An 18,937-nucleotide genomic window follows, 5' to 3' on the forward strand; every position below is an offset into this window, starting at 1 on the left:
GTCCGTCCGATGTCCGATTAGGTGTAGCAACATCGCCCCCTACTGCAAACACTTGGCAGGACCCTACAAAACCTTTAGACTCAGTGAGGCTTTCCTGGCTAAACAAGTGTAACATTCCCTTATAATTCCCTGAGATAGTTTTTAATTAAAACATTTAAATTAACAATTAACTCACAGCGGCCTAAAGCCTACAGCTAGGCCTAAAGCCTAGAACTAGGCCTCAAACTCTCCCTTCGTATCGTACCCCCGCCATTTCATTTTAATATAGCCATTCATTTGTTCGTTCCTACCAGCCCAGCCCGCAGGGACCTGTTAACTAGTGACACACGAAATGTAGTGTCGTGCATCTTTGCTTCGTTCTCTCGCTTCGAGGCTTGCGTGTGGCGTGCGTCGCACACACACGCTCAGTCGTAGAACGAGGGTGATGGCAGGAGGCACCGTCTTCCCCCTTGGTTGCTGTCGAGTTCACGTCACCACTCGGGGCCCCCCCCTCTCACGACCACACCGCCGCACGACCCGTCCCAGACGCGACCTTGTCCTACGTTGCACCGACGGCATCGACCGCGACAGCCAACTACTGCCTGGCCACGCAGTGATCGGGCGAAAGCGGGAGCGACGAGAGCAGCGACGACGACAGCGACGACGACAAGTCCGTTCAATTCCCCCTTAATTAAAACATGCTTAAGCTCATTCTCAGCAAGTTTACAATGTTCTAATCGGCCGTATTCTCTCCACGCTGACTTCACCCTCCTGCAATGCCACGTTTGGGTACACTGCTCTCGATGAAACTAAAATCTATCTCGGCAGTCGGAGAGAGAGCGCCACCAGCAGCGCCACCGAGCAAGGGTGTCAGCTGCCAGCGGACAAGCGGCGAGCGCTGTCGAGGACCTTGAAAGACAAGCGTCGTGCCGACTGTGCTCATCCGGCAGGGGAGAGCGCCGTGGGTTTGACCCACACGCACCAGCCAGCACCAGCTGGGAACCAAGACAAGAGTGAGGAACGGCGACCAGCGGACAAGCCGCGGGTCGCTACTTGACGACGCAATCGTCGCGCCGATGATTCTCGCGCGCTAATTCTCTTTGTTGCTTGAAATTGTACTCGCTGTTGGGGGTACGTGTAGAGCGATCGTGCGTATCTTTGTGAGTCTTAACACACACACACTCAACACACACACACTCAACACACACTCAACACACACACACTCAACACTCACACATTCAACACACTCAACACACACTCAACACACACACACTCAACACACACTCAACACACACACACTCAACACTCACACACTCAACACACACTCACTCAACACTCACACACTCAACACACTCAACACACACACTCAACACACACACACTCAACACACACTCAACACACACACACTCAACACACACACACACTCAACACACACACACTCAACACACCACACTCAACACACACTCAACACACTCAACCCCCCCCACCCCCCTTTATCCCCCCTCCCCCGCAGCGAATCAGCGGTGAGGTGACGTCACCCAGGTGCAGCCCCTCCCCCTTTACCCCCCCTCCCCTGGTCACACGGGAAGTGACGTCACCCCATGGGCTGCCCCTCCCCCTTATCCCCCCTCCCCTGGTCACACGGGAAGTGACGTCACCCAGGTGCTGCTCCTCCCCCTTCATCCCCCCCTCCCCTGGTCACACGGGAAGTGACGTCACCCAGGTGCTGCCCCTCCCCCTTCATCCCCCCTCCCCTGGTCACACGGGAAGTGACGTCACCCCAGGTGTTGCCCCTCCCCCTTTATCCCGCTCCCCTGGTCACACGGGAAGTGACGTCACCCCAGGTGCTGCCCCTCCCCCTTTATCCCCCCTCCCCTGGTCACACGGGAAGTGACGTCACCCCAGGGGCTGCCCCTCCCCCTTTATCCCCCCTCCCCTGGTCACACGGGAAGTGACGTCACCCCAGGGGCTGCCCCTCCCCCTTTATCCCCCCTCCCCCGCAGCGAATCAGCGGTGAGGTGACGTCACCCCAGGTGATGCCCCTCCCCTTTATCCCCCCCGCAGCGAATCAGCGGTGCCATTCGTCACACCGGACGTGACGTCACCCAGGTGCTGCCCCTCCCCCCACCCTCCCCTGGTCACACGGGAAGTGACGTCACCAGGTGCTGCCCCTCCCCCCACCCTCCCCTGGTCACACGGGAAGTGACGTCACCAGGTGCTGCCCCTCCCCCCACCCTCCCCTGGTCACACAGGAAGTGACGTCACCAGGTGCTGCCCCTCCCCCCACCCTCCCCTGGTCACACGGGAAGTGACGTCACCAGGTGCTGCCCCTCCCCCCACCCTCCCCTGGTCACACGGGAAGTGACGTCACCCAGGTACTGCCCCTCCCCCCCACCCTCCCCTGGTCACACGGGAAGTGACGTCACCCAGGTACTGCCCCCTCCCCTTTATCCCCCTGGTCACACCGGAAGTGACGTCATCATGCGCTGCCCCTCCCCCCACCCTCTCTCAGCTTCGCGCCATTTCCCCTGCGGACGCAGTCGCTGAGAGGAGTCCCCTAGAGACACACGAGGGACCCCCTTAGACCCCCTTAGACCCCCTCGCAGACACACAGAGATCCCTTCGCGAGACCAGGGAACAACCCCCTCGCCACCACCGCCCACAACAACAACAACAATCAGGGAGCCTTGCAGCAGCAGCAACAGCAGCAGCCTCCATCGCTGCTGAGACGGGAGAGCTCCCTTCTCTGAGGTGATCCTGAGGTGATTCAGGGACCCCCCGCCGCGAAAAGTGAACCCCCAAAATGAGGGGACTACTGCTACTACTAAGTCTGCTGCTGCTGCACACAGGGAGAGGCGAGGAACAGAGCAGCAAGTGTCAGGTAACGGGGCCTCTTACCCCCCAACGCATCATCACCCCCTCACTCTGAGGCACCGTGTAGGTGAAATATTAAAGTTAATAAAATAAAATAAAAATCACGACGTTTAGGAGGGAAAAAAGCTTCCGAAACGTCGTGATTTTTATTTTCGGTAAAGTCACGTCGGTAAAATATTAAAATTAATTAAAAATATAATAAAAATCACGACGTTTCGGAGGCAACACAAGCCTCTGTCATCCGAAACGTCGTGATTTTTATTTTATTTTTTATTAATTTTAATGTTTCACCTACACGGTGACTTTACCGAAAACACATAAGAGTATACAATTAATAAAATAAAATTAATCAAATAAAATTAAAATAAAAATCACGACGTTTCGGATGACGGAGACTTGTGTCGCCTCCGAAACGTCGTGATTTTTATTTTATTTTACTTTTATTAATTTTATTTTATTAATCTCATACTCTTAGGTGCTTTCGGTAAAGTCACCGCGTAGGTAAAACATTAAAATTAATTAAAATATAATAAAAATCACGACGTTTCGGCGGCAACACAAGCCTCCGTCATCCGAAACGTCGTGATTTTTATTTTATTTTTTATTAATTTTTATTCTATTTTACTTTTATTAACTTTAATGTTTCACCTAGACGGTAACTTTACCGAAAACAGCAAAGAGTATGAGTCCTTGCAGTCACGAAAGCTTCAAATCTCGCATCCTTATCCCCTTCATCCCCTTTTCAAGCTCGTTCATCAGCAACCCACCCCCTTAGAAGCGCCCGCTCGCTCTCCACGCATCCCCCTCGTCCCCTTTTGCTGCCTATGGGGCCGTCCATAAATGACGTCACGCGATTTTTGACGATTTTTGACACCCCCCCCTCGTGACATGACGTCACAAAAGTCAGACCTCCCCCCCCTCAATTATGACGTCATAAAACTCTGCCCCCCCCCTCGTCACATGACGTCACAAAAAGACAGACCCCCCTCAATTATGACGTCATAAAGCTCTGCCCCCCCACGTGACATGACGTCACAAAAAGCCAGACCCCCCTCTCAATTATGACGTCATAAAGCTCTGCCCCCGCCCCTCGTCACATGACGTCACAAAAAGTCAGACCCCCCCCTCTCAATTATGACGTCATAAAACTGCCCCCTCTCGTCACATGACGTCACAAAAAGTCAGACCTATCCCCCCCTCTCAATTATGACGTCATAAAACTAATGTTTACAATCCTACTCATTGACATGTAAATATTTTCCTTACCCCCTCCCTCTCTCTGCCTCCGCCCCCCTCTGTCTATTTAAGGCCTCGCCACAGAGACGATCACCTCTCTCTGTGCCTGTGTTGCTCTCTCTCTGTGTATCTTGGTGATGTCTGTGCTTATATATCTGTCTATAGTTTTATGGTTAGATTCTATGTCGCTATTTCATTATACCTGACGACGATTGCTTGTGTTGCAATCGAAACGTCGTATGCTATTTAATTTATTATTTTATCTATACACGTCACTTTACCGAAAGAACCAAAGAATAATTCCTGCAGTCACGAAAGCTCCAAAAATTAAGATTGTCCCAACAGAGTCGCCGCGCCCCTGCCCCTCCGCCGCTTTGCCTCGCAGGGAAAGATGGAGCGCCAGCAGCAGGAGCAGGAGGTGGAGGTGGGCGGCGTCGGCGCTGCGGGGGAAGAGGGCGGCGTCGTCCTGTTCCAGCGGCAGCGCCGGCAGAAGCGCAACTGGCTCATCCCGGCAATCAGCGTCGCCGAAAACGACCGCGGTCCCTTCCCCAAGCATCTGGTTCAGGTAAAGGCCTCCCCCCTCCCCTCTTCCCTCCCCTCACCCCCTCTACCCCCAGAGCCGGCTCAGCCGCTAAGCGACCCTTGCGATTGCAAAGGGCCCCGTGGTCAGCAGAGGGCCCCCTAGAGTCACTGCTAGCGAGTGGGTGAAAAAAATTATACATCAAAGGGGCCTCCAACCAAATTTTGCTTAGGGCCACCAAAGATCTAGGGCCGGTTCTGTCTACCCCCATGACCCTCCCCCGCCGGCGTTGAAGTTGACTAGCGCTGTCGCGGCGGTCGTAACGGCGGTGGCGGCAGTTCGGCGGTGGTGACGCGGCTCTCACCTCGCGGCAAGGAAGGTGGTCCTGGGTTCGATCCGTGCTGCCTACGTTCAACCCCCTGTTTCAGCAGTGTGTGAATGTCATGCGTTGGTGAGTGTAAGGGTGAATGTGTGTGTGTGTGGCTAAAACACAGCAAGTTGGTACAGTAGGGGGCACAGGTGGTGCATCAGCCAGTCGTCTCGGTCATCTCGGTCAGTCGACCCGTGGCACCTGCTGGGTCTGCCCCGTGACCTCCTGCCAGCGGGCGTTCGACACTTCACGTGGCAGCCTCAAGGTGCACATGGCCTGGCACAAGCGTCGTGGTGACGTCACCGCCACTTAGTGGCGAATGGCGGTTGTTGTTGTTGGGGTTTGTGGTGGTGTATTTAGCATGCCATACATCAGCATGTGATGTTTGTGTGTGTGTGTGTACGCATGTATATATGTTGGAGGAGCTGTTGCCAATTGGTTAGCACGCACTACGCTCTGAGCCTGGTGACGTGAGTTTGATTTCCACTTACAGCTCACACCCAGTGACGGTTATCTGAGCTTGGTCTCAAATAAGTACCCGGTGCGATGTAGAACTGTCTCCACTGGGGAGACAAAGGCGGCCGGGTGTGTTGGTAACTGCATATCACACCCCCTCGCGCGCCATGCCGGCCTTCATATTTGCTGCTGCTCGCAAACTGCACTTGCCCCAGCAGTCTGTTGAAGGCTATCCGGGGTACCTTTGCGTACGTGTCTCCACGCGATGGTCGAGCGTAGCTATCGTGTAGACCAGGGGTCGGGAACCTTTTTGACTGGGAGAACCATAAAAGCCAAATATTTCTAAATATATTGCATTGAGAGCCATATAGTAATTTTTAACGTATAATAAATTAAATACGTCTTACTTTTAATGCGACTTCTGGCGCTGCGTGGTTTTGCTGATGACCTTGTGTAGTCTGGTTCGTACGACGTGGTGAGGTTGAGCTTCGTGCAGGCGTTGAGGCCCCGTGACCCGTGAAATTTATCTTCAAAACTAATTTCTGTTCACTTTAAAATGACACGGTATTATTAAGCAATATCACAAGTATTTTAAAATCAGTTCCAAACTGATTTTTGTATTTTTTTCTCAACTCAAAATTGTCTGGGAGCCATATGCCGTCACCAGAAGAGCCATATATGGCTCGCGAGCCACAGGTTCTCGACCGCTGGTGCAGAGCGTAACGCCGCCCCCTGCCGCCTCCCCTGCGCCTTCGCACGTGCGCCCCCACAGATAAAATCGAACGCGCACAGGAAAGTGCACTACAGCATCGTGGGGCCTGGCGCTGACCTGAACCCCATCGGGGTTTTCATCGTGGACTCCGTGACCGGGCGCCTCTCCGTCACCAAGACCCTGGACCGCGAGCTCGTCGCAGAGTATCTGGTGAGGTACGCACGCACGCGAGCACCACACACCCCCCGTGTGTGTTGGCGTAGCGAGGTCCAGGCCTCTATTGTGGAGTTTTACTGGTAGGAACGAAGTGAACCAGCCTACAATAGATTATATCGTCCGTCCGTCCGATGTCCGATTAGGTGTAGCAACATCGCCCCCTACTGCAAACACTTTTAGACTCAGTGAGGCTTTCCTGGCTAAACAAGTGTAACATTCCCTTATAATTCCCTGAGATAGCTTTTTAATTAAAAAACCTTTAGACTCAGTGAGGCTTTCCTGGCTAAACAAGTGTAACATTCCCTTATAATTCCCTGAGATTGCTTTTAATTAAAACATTTAAATTAACAATTAACTCACAGCGGCCTAAAGCCTACAGCTAGGCCTAAAGCCTAGAACTAGGCCTCAAACTCTCCCTTCGTATCGTACCCCCGCCATTTCATTTTATTATAGCCATTCATTTGTTCGTTCCTACCAGCCCACACCGCAGGGACCTGTTCTCAAATGTCCTGTCCCCCGGGCCACTCGGTCAATGTCAACATTTCCGGGATGCAAGCCCCTCCCGCTACCTGGTGACAAAAACATTAAATTCTCTAAGTACAATATTACTCAATTATATTCATATTACCGCGACATTAAAAGAACCTTAACGCGGCTAGAACGGTTTTGTTTTTTTTTCGCGGAGAATTTAGATCTCGGGGTTCGGGTAATTCAATCGGGGCGGTTTACCTAATTTCATTTACAATTTTCAATATCACGAGTAAAATATTAACGTCCGAAACAAAAGGCGTCAACGTTTGCGGATCAACCTGCAATCGGCTTCGCAGCCCAGCGGACCTCCAGGAGTCCCGTCGCGGTTCGTCGGTGGTCCAGGTACTACTCTCAGAGAACCACTGCGTTGCGTGTGCGTTGCGTGTGCGTTGCGTGTGTGTTGAGTGTGTGTTGCGTGTGTGTTTTTCTTGTGCGTTGCGTGTGTGTTGTGTGTGCGTTGCGTGTGCGTTGCGTGTGCGTGTGTGTTGAGTGTGTGTTGCGTGTGTGTTTTTCTTGTGCGTTGTGTGTGTGTTGCGTGTGTGTTGCGTGTGCGTTGTGTGTGCGTTGCGTGTGCGTTGCGTGTGTTGCGTGTGCGTTGCGTGTGCGTTGCGTGTGCGTTGCGTGTGCGTTGCGTGTGCGTTGCGTGCCCGCTGCAGCTGAAGGGCCACGCGGTGGATGTGAACGGGCATCCCGTGGAGAATCCCGTAGATCTCCTCATTAAAGTGATCGACCTCAACGACAACAGGCCCAACTTCGACGCGACCGTGTTCCAGGGCTCCGTGGATGAGGGCTCCCCACCAGGTGCGGCGTGCGGACGGGCACAGACGGGCGCGGCGGTGACGGGGGTGTGATAGTGACAGCACCTGCCTGGGTGTTTTGTAACAACGGACACTTCCACCCCCACAACTCTCAATTGGTGATAGGGCAGTTGTGGAGAGAGTGGAGAGCTTACCATACCTGGGCAGTGTGCTCATGACCAGCTCCGGTTTGACTCCACTCTCACAACTCTCAATTGGTGATAGGGCAGTTGTGGAGAGAGTGGAGAGCTTACCCATACCTGGGCAATGTGCTCATGACCAGCTCCGGTTTGACAGCAGAGGTCTCGCTCTGAATCAGTCGAGCGGCATTATCTTTTCATCGGTTGCGTAACGCTGTGTGGTAGCTACCTGGTCTGTTGCGCCGCACGAAGCTTCAGGTCTTCTCGGACACAGTCATTCCCTCCCTTCTCTACGCTTGTGAAACGTGGACCCCCCTAATGGAACATCTTCGCCGGTTGGAAACATTTAGGCTTGCCTGCCTACGATTCATCCTGGGTTTGACCAGGCTGGATTGTGTGAGGAGCTCACGTATCCTTGAAAGATCTGGACAAAGTCCCATCCGTGAGCTCCTCCGGCATATGGCTGGGTCATGTAGCCCGCATGCCCAGTTACCGCATGCCGAAACAGCTTTTGTTTGGCCGGATCGAGGGGGCTAAACGGGCGCGGCACGGGCTAGAGAAGAGATGGAGTGAATATAATGTTTGTTCTTTAGAGTCACCATGTCCACGCATCCCTCCCTGCCCTCCCTCCCCCGGCAGGCACGCCAGTGATGACGGTAACGGCGAGTGACAAGGACGACGCCTTATCGGCCAACGGCATGATCCGCTACAGGATCTTGTCGCAGATTCCCAAGGTGCCCGTGGACCGCCTGTTCACCATCGACAACACCACAGGCGTCATCAGCACCATCGCCGCCGGGCTGGACCGCGAGGTGGGTCGTTGTCCCGCGGTAACCGCCGCCGATTGGCCGATGTCGGTCCGGGGGGTGGTGGCTAATCTCTGGGGTTGTGTGTACGGTGTTACACTCGTGTTGTCGGTGTGTATATGCACGTACGTTGAGCGTCTGTCGCGCACCGTACGTCGTAGACGACCGCGCTGAACGGAGGTGCGAGGGAAGGGCGACAGGCTTAACACGAAAAGCGGATCTGAAGAAACGAGTTTTCAGCTGCAGTGGCTTCTTAATTCTAAAGCTTTCGTGACTGCGGGGATTCATCTTCTTGGTTCTTTCGGTAAAGTCACGTAGAAGGGAAATAATAATAGAAATAATATAAATATTAAACAATGTAAATTCTCACGACGTTTCGACTGCAACACAAGCAGCAATCGTCATCAGGTGCGAAATCCACAGCAAGACAATTTGAAAAAAGTGACGGTTTTTACAATCGTGATTTGAAGCTTCCGTGGCTGCAGGAATCCATACTCTTTGGTTCATTCGGTAAAGTCACGTGGGTAGAAAATTACCAATATTTAAAAATGAAAGGTTCTGCAGTTCCACTGCTGAATTATTATTTTTTCCACCCGAGGACGACCGCTTGTGTTGGGATCGAAACGTCGTGACATTATTCTTATTTTGTTTTCTAAAGAACCAAAGAGTATATTATATACATTTTATTATTCATCATTGATCAGTTCTAGATTTTAAGCTTTCGTGACTGCAAGGTTTCATATGCTTAGGTTTTTTCGGTAAAGTCACGTGACTTTACTGAAAAAACCTAAGAATATGGCTTCTTAATGTTGTGTGCCGCGCGTATCGGAAGCGACGGTGTCGCGGCCAGCGCGCTCCGCTACGAACCCGGGCACCCGAGTTCGATTCGACACTGGTGACGGTCGACTCGGCCTCAAACGAGTAGCTGCTGCAGCGTGCAAACATCCCCACTGGGGAGACAAAGGCGGCCGGGCGTGGTGCTGGCCACCCGCCTCCTCCTCGTGCGACGTGCCGGCCTTCCGCAGTTGCCGCTCGCTTAACGGCGCTTGCCCCAACAAAGTTCTGTTGAGGCTACACGAGGAATCCTTGTCCTCGTTTGTTGATCTTTAAGGGGTGTGTCTGTGTGCCCCGTCGATGTAGCGAACGCCGCAGTACATGCTGGTGGTGCAGGCCTCGGACATGGAGGGTGACCCGGACATCGGCCTCAAGAACATGGCCACCGCCATCGTCACCGTCGCCGACAAAAACGACAATCCCCCCGAGTTTACGGGCATAACCGTACGCACCGCGCCACCACACTCACCGTGCCACCACACTCACCGTGCCACCACGCTCACCGCGCCACCACGCTCACCGTGCCACCACACGCACCGTGCCACCACACTCACCGCGCCACCACACTCACCGTGCCACCACACGCACCGTGCCACCACACGCACCGTGCCACCACACTCACCGCGCCACCACACTCACCGTGCCACCACACGCACCGTGCCACCACACTCACCGTGCCACCACACATAGCTCCGTGTGGGGCCTTACCTGGTCAAATATTTATTCTAGATTTGAAGCTTTCGTGACTGCAATGCTTCATATTCTTAGGTTTTTTCGGTAAAGTCACCTTGTAGGTAAAAACATTAAAAAGTAAAATAAAATAAAAATCACGACGTTTGTGTGTTGCCTCCGAAACGTCGTGATTTTTTTATTTTATTTTACTTTTTAATGTTTTTACCGACACGGTGACTTTACCGAAAAAACCTAAGAATATAAATATTTATTATATTTTTGAGGCTAGCGGAACAATGACCTGACGACGCCCCCCCCCCCCGTCACCGTCTCCGTCACAGTTCCGCGGCACGGCGCGCGAGAACGCGGTGAACGTGACGGTGACGACGCTGACGGTGACGGACACGGACGAGCCCGGCACGCCGGCGTGGCGGGCCCGCTACGTGGTGCGCGGCGGGGACCCCGGCAAGAACTTCGCCGTGGAGACCGACCCCCGCACCAACGACGGCAGGCTCTACGTCGTCAAGGTTAGGGGCGCGGTGGTGGGGGGAGGGGGGGGTCTGTCGCACACACTGCCGTGGCGGAGACGGTGATGGTGGTCGGGTAGTGACAGTGGTGATGGTGAGGTCGTGGTGGTGATGATATGGTGGTGATGGTGGTCGGGTAGTGACAGTGGTGATGGTGAGGTCGTGGTGGTGATGATATGGTGGTCATGGTGATGGGGTAACGTAGGTGATGAGGATGATGATGGGGTAGTGGTGGTGGTGGTGGTGGTGATGATATGAGGTGGTAATGGGGCAGTGGTGATGGTGATGATGATGGAGTAGTGGTGGCGATGATGGGGGTAGTGATGGTAATGGTCGTGGTGGCGGGGGAGGGTGATGCGGTGATAATGGTGATGGGAGTGGCGTCGCAATGTTGTTGATTGGGTGGCGATGGGGGAGAGGTGGCGTGGTGGTGGTGGTGATGCGTTGACAGGGTAGTGATGGTGAATGGGGTGGCTGATGGTGAAGCGAGGTTGACATGGCGATGGTGGTGATGGTCGCGTGATGACGATGATGATGATGATATTCTTAGGTTTTTTCGGTAAAGTCACCAGGTAGGTAAAAAACATTAAAAAGTAAAATAAAAAAATCACGACGTTTCGGAGGCAACACAAGCTTCCGTCTTCAGGTGGAACCGTCACAGCCACGACAGCTGTATCAAGTGAATGAGAGATTGCAGAAGCTACCACTCCGTTTATATAATGGTTGGAGAAAGTGGTGGGGCAAGGGCCGCATACTTACCATATTAATAAAAAGTATGCGGCCCTTGCCCCACCACCTTCTCCAACCATTATATAAACGGAGTGGTAGCTCCTGCAATCTCTCATTTACTTGATACGGCTGTCGTGGCTGTGACGGTACCACCTGAAGACGGAAGCTTGTGTTGCCTCCGAAACGTCGTGATTTTTATTTTATTTTACTTTTTAATGTTTTTACCTACACGGTGACTTTACCGAAAAAACCTAAGAATATGAATCATTGCAGTCACGAAAGCTTCAAATCTATAAGAAGATGACGATGATAGTGATGGGGAGGTGGCAAGGCGAACTTCGTGGTGATGTTGCCGATGGGTGACGGCGGTTATGACGTGGGGACGGTGGTGGTGGTGGTGGTGGTGACGACGGTGGCTGTCACGTGACTGGCGTTGCTGGTGACTGTGCAGCGGTCGTGGCGATGTTGGTGGCGATGACGCAGCGTTTGATTGTTGGGAGGGTAACGTTTGCGTGGTGTGTGTACGACCGCAGCCCCTGGACTTTGAGACCTCGTCGGTGTACAAGCTCGTCGTCGCCGCGGAGAACGAGGTTTCGCTTGAGAGCGCGCAGTTCGGACCGGCGAGCACCGCCACCGTCACCGTGAGTGCCCGTCACTTTGCGGCCCAGATGTTTAGTCCTCGCACCAGCGCAGAAACTGACACCACCTCAGACAGCAAAACTTTAGTCGTACCCATTTATTAGTCTAACACGTAGCAGGCTTTCGCGACCAATATTATTCACGATCAACGTGTTTGGGTTTAGATCGCCGCGTTATTTATAAATGTGTCGTAACCCTCCACCACCCGACACGGCCAATCAGTAAAAACGTGTCACGTTGACAAAAGACAAAATAGTTCACTGCTTTAGCCCCCAGACCGGTGTGTTGAAGCCACAACGTTTACAATTTGAGTAGCGCTGTGACGTTTCGCTGGTAATTGCATCCAGCATCATCATCGCGCAATTCGCCAGAATGTTGAGGGGCTCTGCTGTGTCTCCCGTTCTTATATAGAGCAGCAGCAGCAGCAGGGTGACGTCATCGTTAACTCAAATTGTAAATGTTGTGGCTTCAACACACCGGTGGGGGCTAAAGCAGTGAACTAATTTGTCTTTTGTCAACGTGACACTTTTTAAACCGATTGGCCGTGTCGGGTGGTGGAGGGTTACGACACATTTATAAATAACGCGGTGATCTAAACCCAAAAACGTTGATTGTGAATACCCATTTATTATTGATAATTTCCTCGGGCCAATGAGAGCGAATAACTCAAACGCCCCGATATTTAACTTGTTTCAAGTCCAGTAGACCTTTCTATCGCAATCGGTCCTGGGCCTCCCCCTAGGTCATCTCAGCCTGAAATGAGTACCTGGTGCGGTGTGTGAGCATAGCCACCGGGTGTTGACAAAGGTCGGCCGGGCGCAGTGCCGGCCACCCGCCCCCCCGACCTTCGTACAGGTGCTGCTCGCTCGCAGCACTCGTCCCCCCAACAGTCTGTCAGGGTGACACGCGGGGATCTCTCGTGACGGCCACACCACCTCCCGCACGACCGCCCGCACCATGCCCCCCCCCCCCCCCCACTACCTTAACAGGCGCTCGCTAACAGCCCCTCGCCCCCCCCGCCCCCCGGTAGGTGACGGTGGAAGATGAGAACGAGGGGCCGGTGTTCGAGCCGCTGCTGAGCGAGGTGAAGCTTCCCGAGGGCCTCCCCGTGGGCCAGCGCGTGACCACCCTGGTGGCCCGCGACCCCGACACGGCGCAGAGGCAGGCCGTGCGGTGAGGCCTTCCCAGCAGGGGCGGTTTCTTCATTAGGGCGATTGGGCGACGCACCACCAATGTCATTCAACCACAGAGTCACGCTAGCCGTCACTGTGCCTCTGGATATAGTCCAATCAGCGTCATGTCACGTTCTGTGGAGTACCGCCTCTTTTTGGGCGATTTCACTCCGGCTGAGAATCGCCCCGAGTGTTCCCATAGACTTACGTTCAAAGATGTTTTTTTTCGAACGGGGGCGCTGCAATGCATTCTCTACGGCTTCCGGGAGGGCTCGCACTAACGTGCTTACGTCATCATACGTAAGCACGTTTCATCCAACAATATAATTTGTCGCCACCTAGTGGAATCTTTAACAAAAGAAACTTGAGTGGATTGTATTAATAGTGAGTATAGAAACAAACAAGATGTATTGTAAGAGTCACTTTATTTTTCATTAATATTAATAAAGAAGTGAAGTTGCCTTTACATGCTTAAGCTGTTAATTTATCCATTACATGGGTGGACCTTATCCTTATCAATCATCCAGACATTTGCCCCCCCCTGAGAGATTTTGCAGGAGCCGCCACTGTTTCCCAACCGTCCACTCCCGTCCGCTCCCGTCGCCGCCCCGGCCAGCCAACCCATCCTCCCACCCTCCGTGTCTGTGTGTGTGTGCGACTCACTCTCTGTTCGGCTGTGTGACACTCAGCTGTGTGAATCGCCTGTGTGAACTCTGTTCAGCCGAGCGACTCACCTCTTGTGTGCGACTCACTCTCTGTTCGGCTGTGTGACACTCAGCTGTGTGAATCGACTGTGTGAATTCTGTTCGGCCGAGCGACTCACCTCTTGTGTGCGACTCACTCTCTGTTCGGCTGTGTGACACTCAGCTGTGTGAATCGACTGTGTGAATTCTGTTCGGCCGAGCGACTCACCTCTCTGTGTGCGACTCAATTCTGTTGACCTGTGCGAGACTCAGGTGCGCGCGCCTCACCTGTGCGTGCGTGTGGCTGCGCGATCGGTGCCGCGTGCAGCTACACGAAGCTTTGGGTGCCGGGCGACTGGCTGGACATCGACCCCGTGAGCGGCCAGGTGACCACCGCCGTGGTGCTTGACCGCGAGGCGGCCGCCCTGGTGCACGCCAACACCTACACGGCCACCTTCCTGGCCACGGATGACGGTGAGAGCTGCCCCCCCCTCCCCACCGCGTGCCGTGCCGGCCTTCGCAGGTGCCGCTCGCACGCACGACGGCGCTTCGCCTCACCCGACGGCGCTTTGTAGAAGGCCGCTGACGAGTGCCGGGGGGTCTCTGTCGTCTCCGCGTGCCGGCGGGAGCAGGCAGCCCCGTCGCGAGCGGCACGGGGACGCTGGCGCTGCGGCTGTCGGACATCAACGACAACGCTCCGGTCGTCTGGCCCGACGAGGCCACCGCGTGCGGCGTGCCGGGCGGCGCCGCGGTCAACGTCACCGCCAGGGACGCCGACGAAGACTTCAACGGCAGCCCCTTCGGTTTCCGGCTGCCGCCCGGCAACCCCGCCCTCAACAACAACTGGACCGTCCACCGGCTCGACGGTGCGTGGTCACCACCCCCGCCCCGCCCCCCGTTGCCCGTGCTGCCCTTGAACTGCACCACCCGCACCCGTTCGCTTGCTCGCGATCGCGCGGCAATCGCTCGCTCGCCATCACGTCCTACGCTTGCACCGCCGCTCCCTGCCCGCTCTGCCCCCGCCTTGCTGCCGTTGGCCTGCGTTGTCAGCAGAGGAGGGCGGTGCAGCGTTGCACCTGCGACATGTCATCGTCCTTGCCCAGCCAACCGGTACCAAAGTAACTGAACGAGTGGTCCGTTTTTGTCAATCTGTACCCCGCGACTCATCGACAAGATCTTCTTGGTTCTTTCGGTAAAGTCGTCACGTAGAAGGGAAGTAATAAAATAATTCTCACGACGTTTCGGCCACAACGCAAGCAGCCGTCCTCAGGTGATTCAGACGCTGTCTCCCCGACAGACCTGGTCTTCACCTGAGGACGGCTGCTTGCGTTGTGGCCGAAACGTCGTGAGAATGATGTTATTATGTTTTATTTTTATTGTTTTATTATTATTTCCCTTCTACGTGACGACTTTACCGAAAGAACCAAGAAGATGAATCCCTGCAGTCACGAAAGAAGCTTTAAATTGAAATTCATCGACGAGAGTTGAGAAAATGTTTGCCGCCCCGACTCTTCGGATTCCTTCGGCGGTTTCCGAATGAGCGGCTGGTCGGGGCGTGGCCGAGAGCCGCGTCGTCATATTTTGTTTCCGGCAATGCGTACGCCGCCACGGGTTCCGCTTCACGCTCGCCGCTCGCACCGCGCTCTGCTCCCTACCCCCCCTCCCCTCCCGGCCGGCCTACAGGCAGCAGCTCGCGGCTGCGCGCGAGGGTTGCGCTGCCCGAGGGCATCTACTCGGTGCCGCTGCTCATCTCGGACTCGGGCTACCCCCCGGCTAGCGCCCTGTCGGAGCTCCGGGTGACGGTGTGCGCATGCGACCGGAACGGCGACTGCGTCGACCGCGTCGACCGCGCCGCCGGCGCCGGCCTCGGCATCGGCGCCGTCGCGTCCATCATCCTCAGCCTGCTGCTGCTGCTGCTGCTGCTCGGTGAGTCGTCGGCTTCGTCGGGGGGACCCGGTGCCGCGGACGTGGCCCCCCGGCACGGGGATCTGCGCGGCGCGATCGCCGTTGGTCGACGGAGGCTTTCGTGGTTTTTTAACGGGGCGTGCTGTCCCGGCGTGCAGTCGTGGCGCTGCTCTCCGCGGTGCACAAGAGACGCCGCGGGCGGGACCTCGTCGCCAAGCGGCCGCTCTTCGACCACGACGTGCTGGACAACGTCTTCAACTACGACGAGGAGGGCGGGGGGGAGGAGGACCGGGGGGTGAGAGGCGGCACGCCGCTCCACACACGACGCGCGGCGCGCTCGCGCGGCTAGGCGGTTCGTTTAGGCGGTGCGACGGTGCGGTGCGCCCGGTGCGGTGAGACGGCGGCGGCGGCACGGCGAGTTTGCGGTGCGGCGAGACGGTGATGCGGGTTGGGGACAGTAGCGCCGTTTGACTGTCCAGCGAGAGACTCTCTCGCGGCGGCGGCGGTGCCTACGTGTCCACGCGCCGGCGCGGTGAAACAACGGCGCGGTGAGCCGGCGTGACGGTGCGTATTGCGTTCGCCGGCGCAGGACTACGACCCGGCGCAGCTGCAGCTCCTGAGCGAGCTGCTGCGACTCGGGGCGCCGTACCTCAAGGGCCCCGGCGTCGTGCACCACCCGGACGAGTGGCCGTCGGTGGCCGAGCCGTGCCACCCGTCCCGCTCGGGGGCACCGCACCCCAGCGACATGGGCGACTTCATCAACGAGGTGGGTGGTGACGGGGGGGGGGGGAGAGGTGGCAAACGTCGCACGCACGCAGGGGATGGAACCGCACACGACCGAACCCAGCGCCGCGCACGTGAACCGCCGCCGCCATCGCCACCACCATCACCACATTCACTGCCATCACCATTACCACCATCACTGCCATCACCACCATCACCATCATCACTGCCATCACCACCACCATCACCATCATCACTGCCATCACCATCACCACCATCACCACCATCACCATCATCACTGCCATCACCACCATCACCACCATCACCACCATCACCATCATCACTGCCACCACCACCACCATCAGCATCACCACCCCCATCACCACCACCATCACCATCATCACTGCCATCACCACCATCACCACCACCACCATCACCACCAATACTCACCTTCAGTAGTAATCTCAGCTACCACCATCACCAGAAATGAATCCACACGAGTCAATATGCTAATGAGCACTCGTCCCTCCCACCCACCTCATACACACACACACAAGACAAAGATCCCCCGTGTAGCCTTAACAGACTGTAGGGGCAAGTGCTGTTAGCGAGTAGCACCTATGAAGGCCGGCACGGCACACGAGGGGGTGGGTGGCCAGCACCACACCCGACCACCTTTGTCTCCCCAGTGGCGATGTTTACACACCGCACCAGGTACTCACTTGAGGCTGAGTCTACCTAGGGGAGGCCCAGGACCGGTTCAAATAATCGTCACTGACGGTGTTGGCCGTGAGCGGGAATTGAACTCGGGTCGCCGCGTTCGTAACGCCTTCAATTAGCGCAGTTGGCTACGTACGGTGAAATGGAAGTTGTACATGTACACATACGTAGCGCAGCGCACTGGCCACTACACCACTGCTCCACCACGCGGTGCACAGCGTGTAGATGATGATGTCGTCTCCATCGTGGGTGATGTCGTCGTTGCTGCCGATGCAATTGCTGATATTCTTAGGTTTTTTCGGTAAAGTCACCATGTAGGTAAAACATTAAAATTAATTAAAGTCAAATAAAATAATGTACTTTTATCAATTTTAATGTTTTTACCTACACGGTGACTTTACCGAAAAAACCTAAGAATATGAATCCTTGCAGTCACGAAAGCTTCAAATCTAGAAGCAATTGCCGATCTTGTTGATGCCATGGCTACATTTTGTCATTGCTACTCGCGTCGTCGTCGTCATCGGCTGTCGATGCTAATGACGTCATCGTCGGTGCCGATGTTTGTATCATTGCTGATGCTTTTACAAACATCATCATTGTCATCGGCTGTCGATGACGTCATCGTCGTTGCTGACGTCGTTAACGTCATCGTTTGTCTCCCGTGTTGTTTTTGGCGGCGGTGGTGGTGGTGGTGATGGGGGTGGCGGTGATGGTGGTGGTGGTGGTGGGGGTGGTGGTGGGGGTGGGGGTGGTGGTGGGGGTGGTGGTGGGGGTGGTGTTGGTGGTGGTGATGATGGTGGCGATGGTGGTGTTGGCGGCGGTGTTGGCGGTGGTGGCGGTGGCGGTGGCGGCGGTAATGGTGGTGGTGGTGATCTGACTTTCAGGGCCTGCTCACGGCCGACAGCGACACGATGGCAGCCCCCTACGACTCTCTGCACGTGTTCCACTACGAGGGCTCCGGCTCGCTGGCCGGCTCCTTGCTCAGCTCGCTCGACTCGTTGAGCTCGGGGGGGGAGGGGGGCGGCAGCGGCGGCAGCGGCGACGACCACGACTACGACCGTCTCAACTCGTGGGGGCCGCACTTCCGTAAGCTCGCCGACTTGTACGGCTGCGGCTGTGACGACTGAGACCCCCCCCCACCACCACCCACCACCCACCACCCTGCCCCCCACCACCTCCTCTCAACGCCACTCTCTCCTCATCGTCATCCCCCCCCCCCACCTCCGCTCATGCCCCCCCCCCCACACACACGCACCTGTCAGCCTCGCCTACCCCAGCGCCCACCCACCACCACCCTGCCCCCCACCACCACCTCCTCTCAACCCCACTCTCTCCTCATCGTCATTCTACCCCCCCCCCCCCCAACCGTGCACCTCCGCTCATGCCCCCCACAGCCTCGCCTAGCCCAGTGTCCACTCACCACCACCCTGCCCCCCACCACCTCCTCTCAACGCCACTCTCTCCTCGTCGTCATCCGCCCCCCCCACCTCCGCTCATGCCCCCCCACACACGCACCTGTCAGCCTCGCCTAGCCCAGTGCCCACCCACCACCACCCTGCCCCCCACCACCACCTCTCAACGCCACTCTCTCCTCGTCATCATCCCACCCCCCCCGCCCACCATGCACCTCCACTCATGCCCCCCACACACACAGCCTCGCCTAACCCAGCGCCCACCCACGACAACAGTGGCACCG

The 18,937-nt window shown here is 55.8% G+C and overlaps 1 protein-coding gene across 1 annotated transcript; it reads left to right on the forward strand.

Annotated features, from left to right (window-relative positions):
* Positions 1 to 2,532: 2,532 nt before the first annotated feature.
* LOC133362595 (cadherin-2-like) lies at positions 2,533 to 18,368 on the forward strand. Its single transcript, XM_061581524.1, has 15 exons — positions 2,533 to 2,860; positions 4,475 to 4,654; positions 6,208 to 6,357; positions 7,551 to 7,695; positions 8,471 to 8,643; positions 9,778 to 9,915; positions 10,485 to 10,670; positions 11,933 to 12,040; positions 13,069 to 13,211; positions 14,222 to 14,367; positions 14,526 to 14,759; positions 15,577 to 15,819; positions 15,957 to 16,093; positions 16,388 to 16,564; positions 18,126 to 18,368. Exons 1-15 carry the CDS (start codon positions 2,783 to 2,785, stop codon positions 18,366 to 18,368), a joined length of 2,481 nt encoding a protein of 826 aa, XP_061437508.1. The 5' UTR covers positions 2,533 to 2,782.
* Positions 18,369 to 18,937: the final 569 nt, after the last annotated feature.

Source organism: Lethenteron reissneri, unplaced genomic scaffold (genome assembly GCF_015708825.2).
Source record: "Lethenteron reissneri isolate LAM-NWPU_2019-01 unplaced genomic scaffold, ASM1570882v1 scaffold_1539, whole genome shotgun sequence".
Classification (NCBI taxonomy): Eukaryota; Metazoa; Chordata; class Hyperoartia; order Petromyzontiformes; family Petromyzontidae; genus Lethenteron; species Lethenteron reissneri.

Bases quoted from the DNA above. Each gene is read 5' to 3' on its own strand.
- LOC133362595 (XM_061581524.1), top strand. From the start codon at position 2,783: ATGAGGGGACTACTGCTACTACTAAGTCTGCTGCTGCTGCACACAGGG. The intron at 14,760-15,576 runs GTGCGTGGTCAC...GCCGGCCTACAG, and splicing joins GACCGTCCACCGGCTCGACG to GCAGCAGCTCGCGGCTGCGC. The intron at 15,820-15,956 runs GTGAGTCGTCGG...CCCGGCGTGCAG, and splicing joins GCTGCTGCTGCTGCTGCTCG to TCGTGGCGCTGCTCTCCGCG.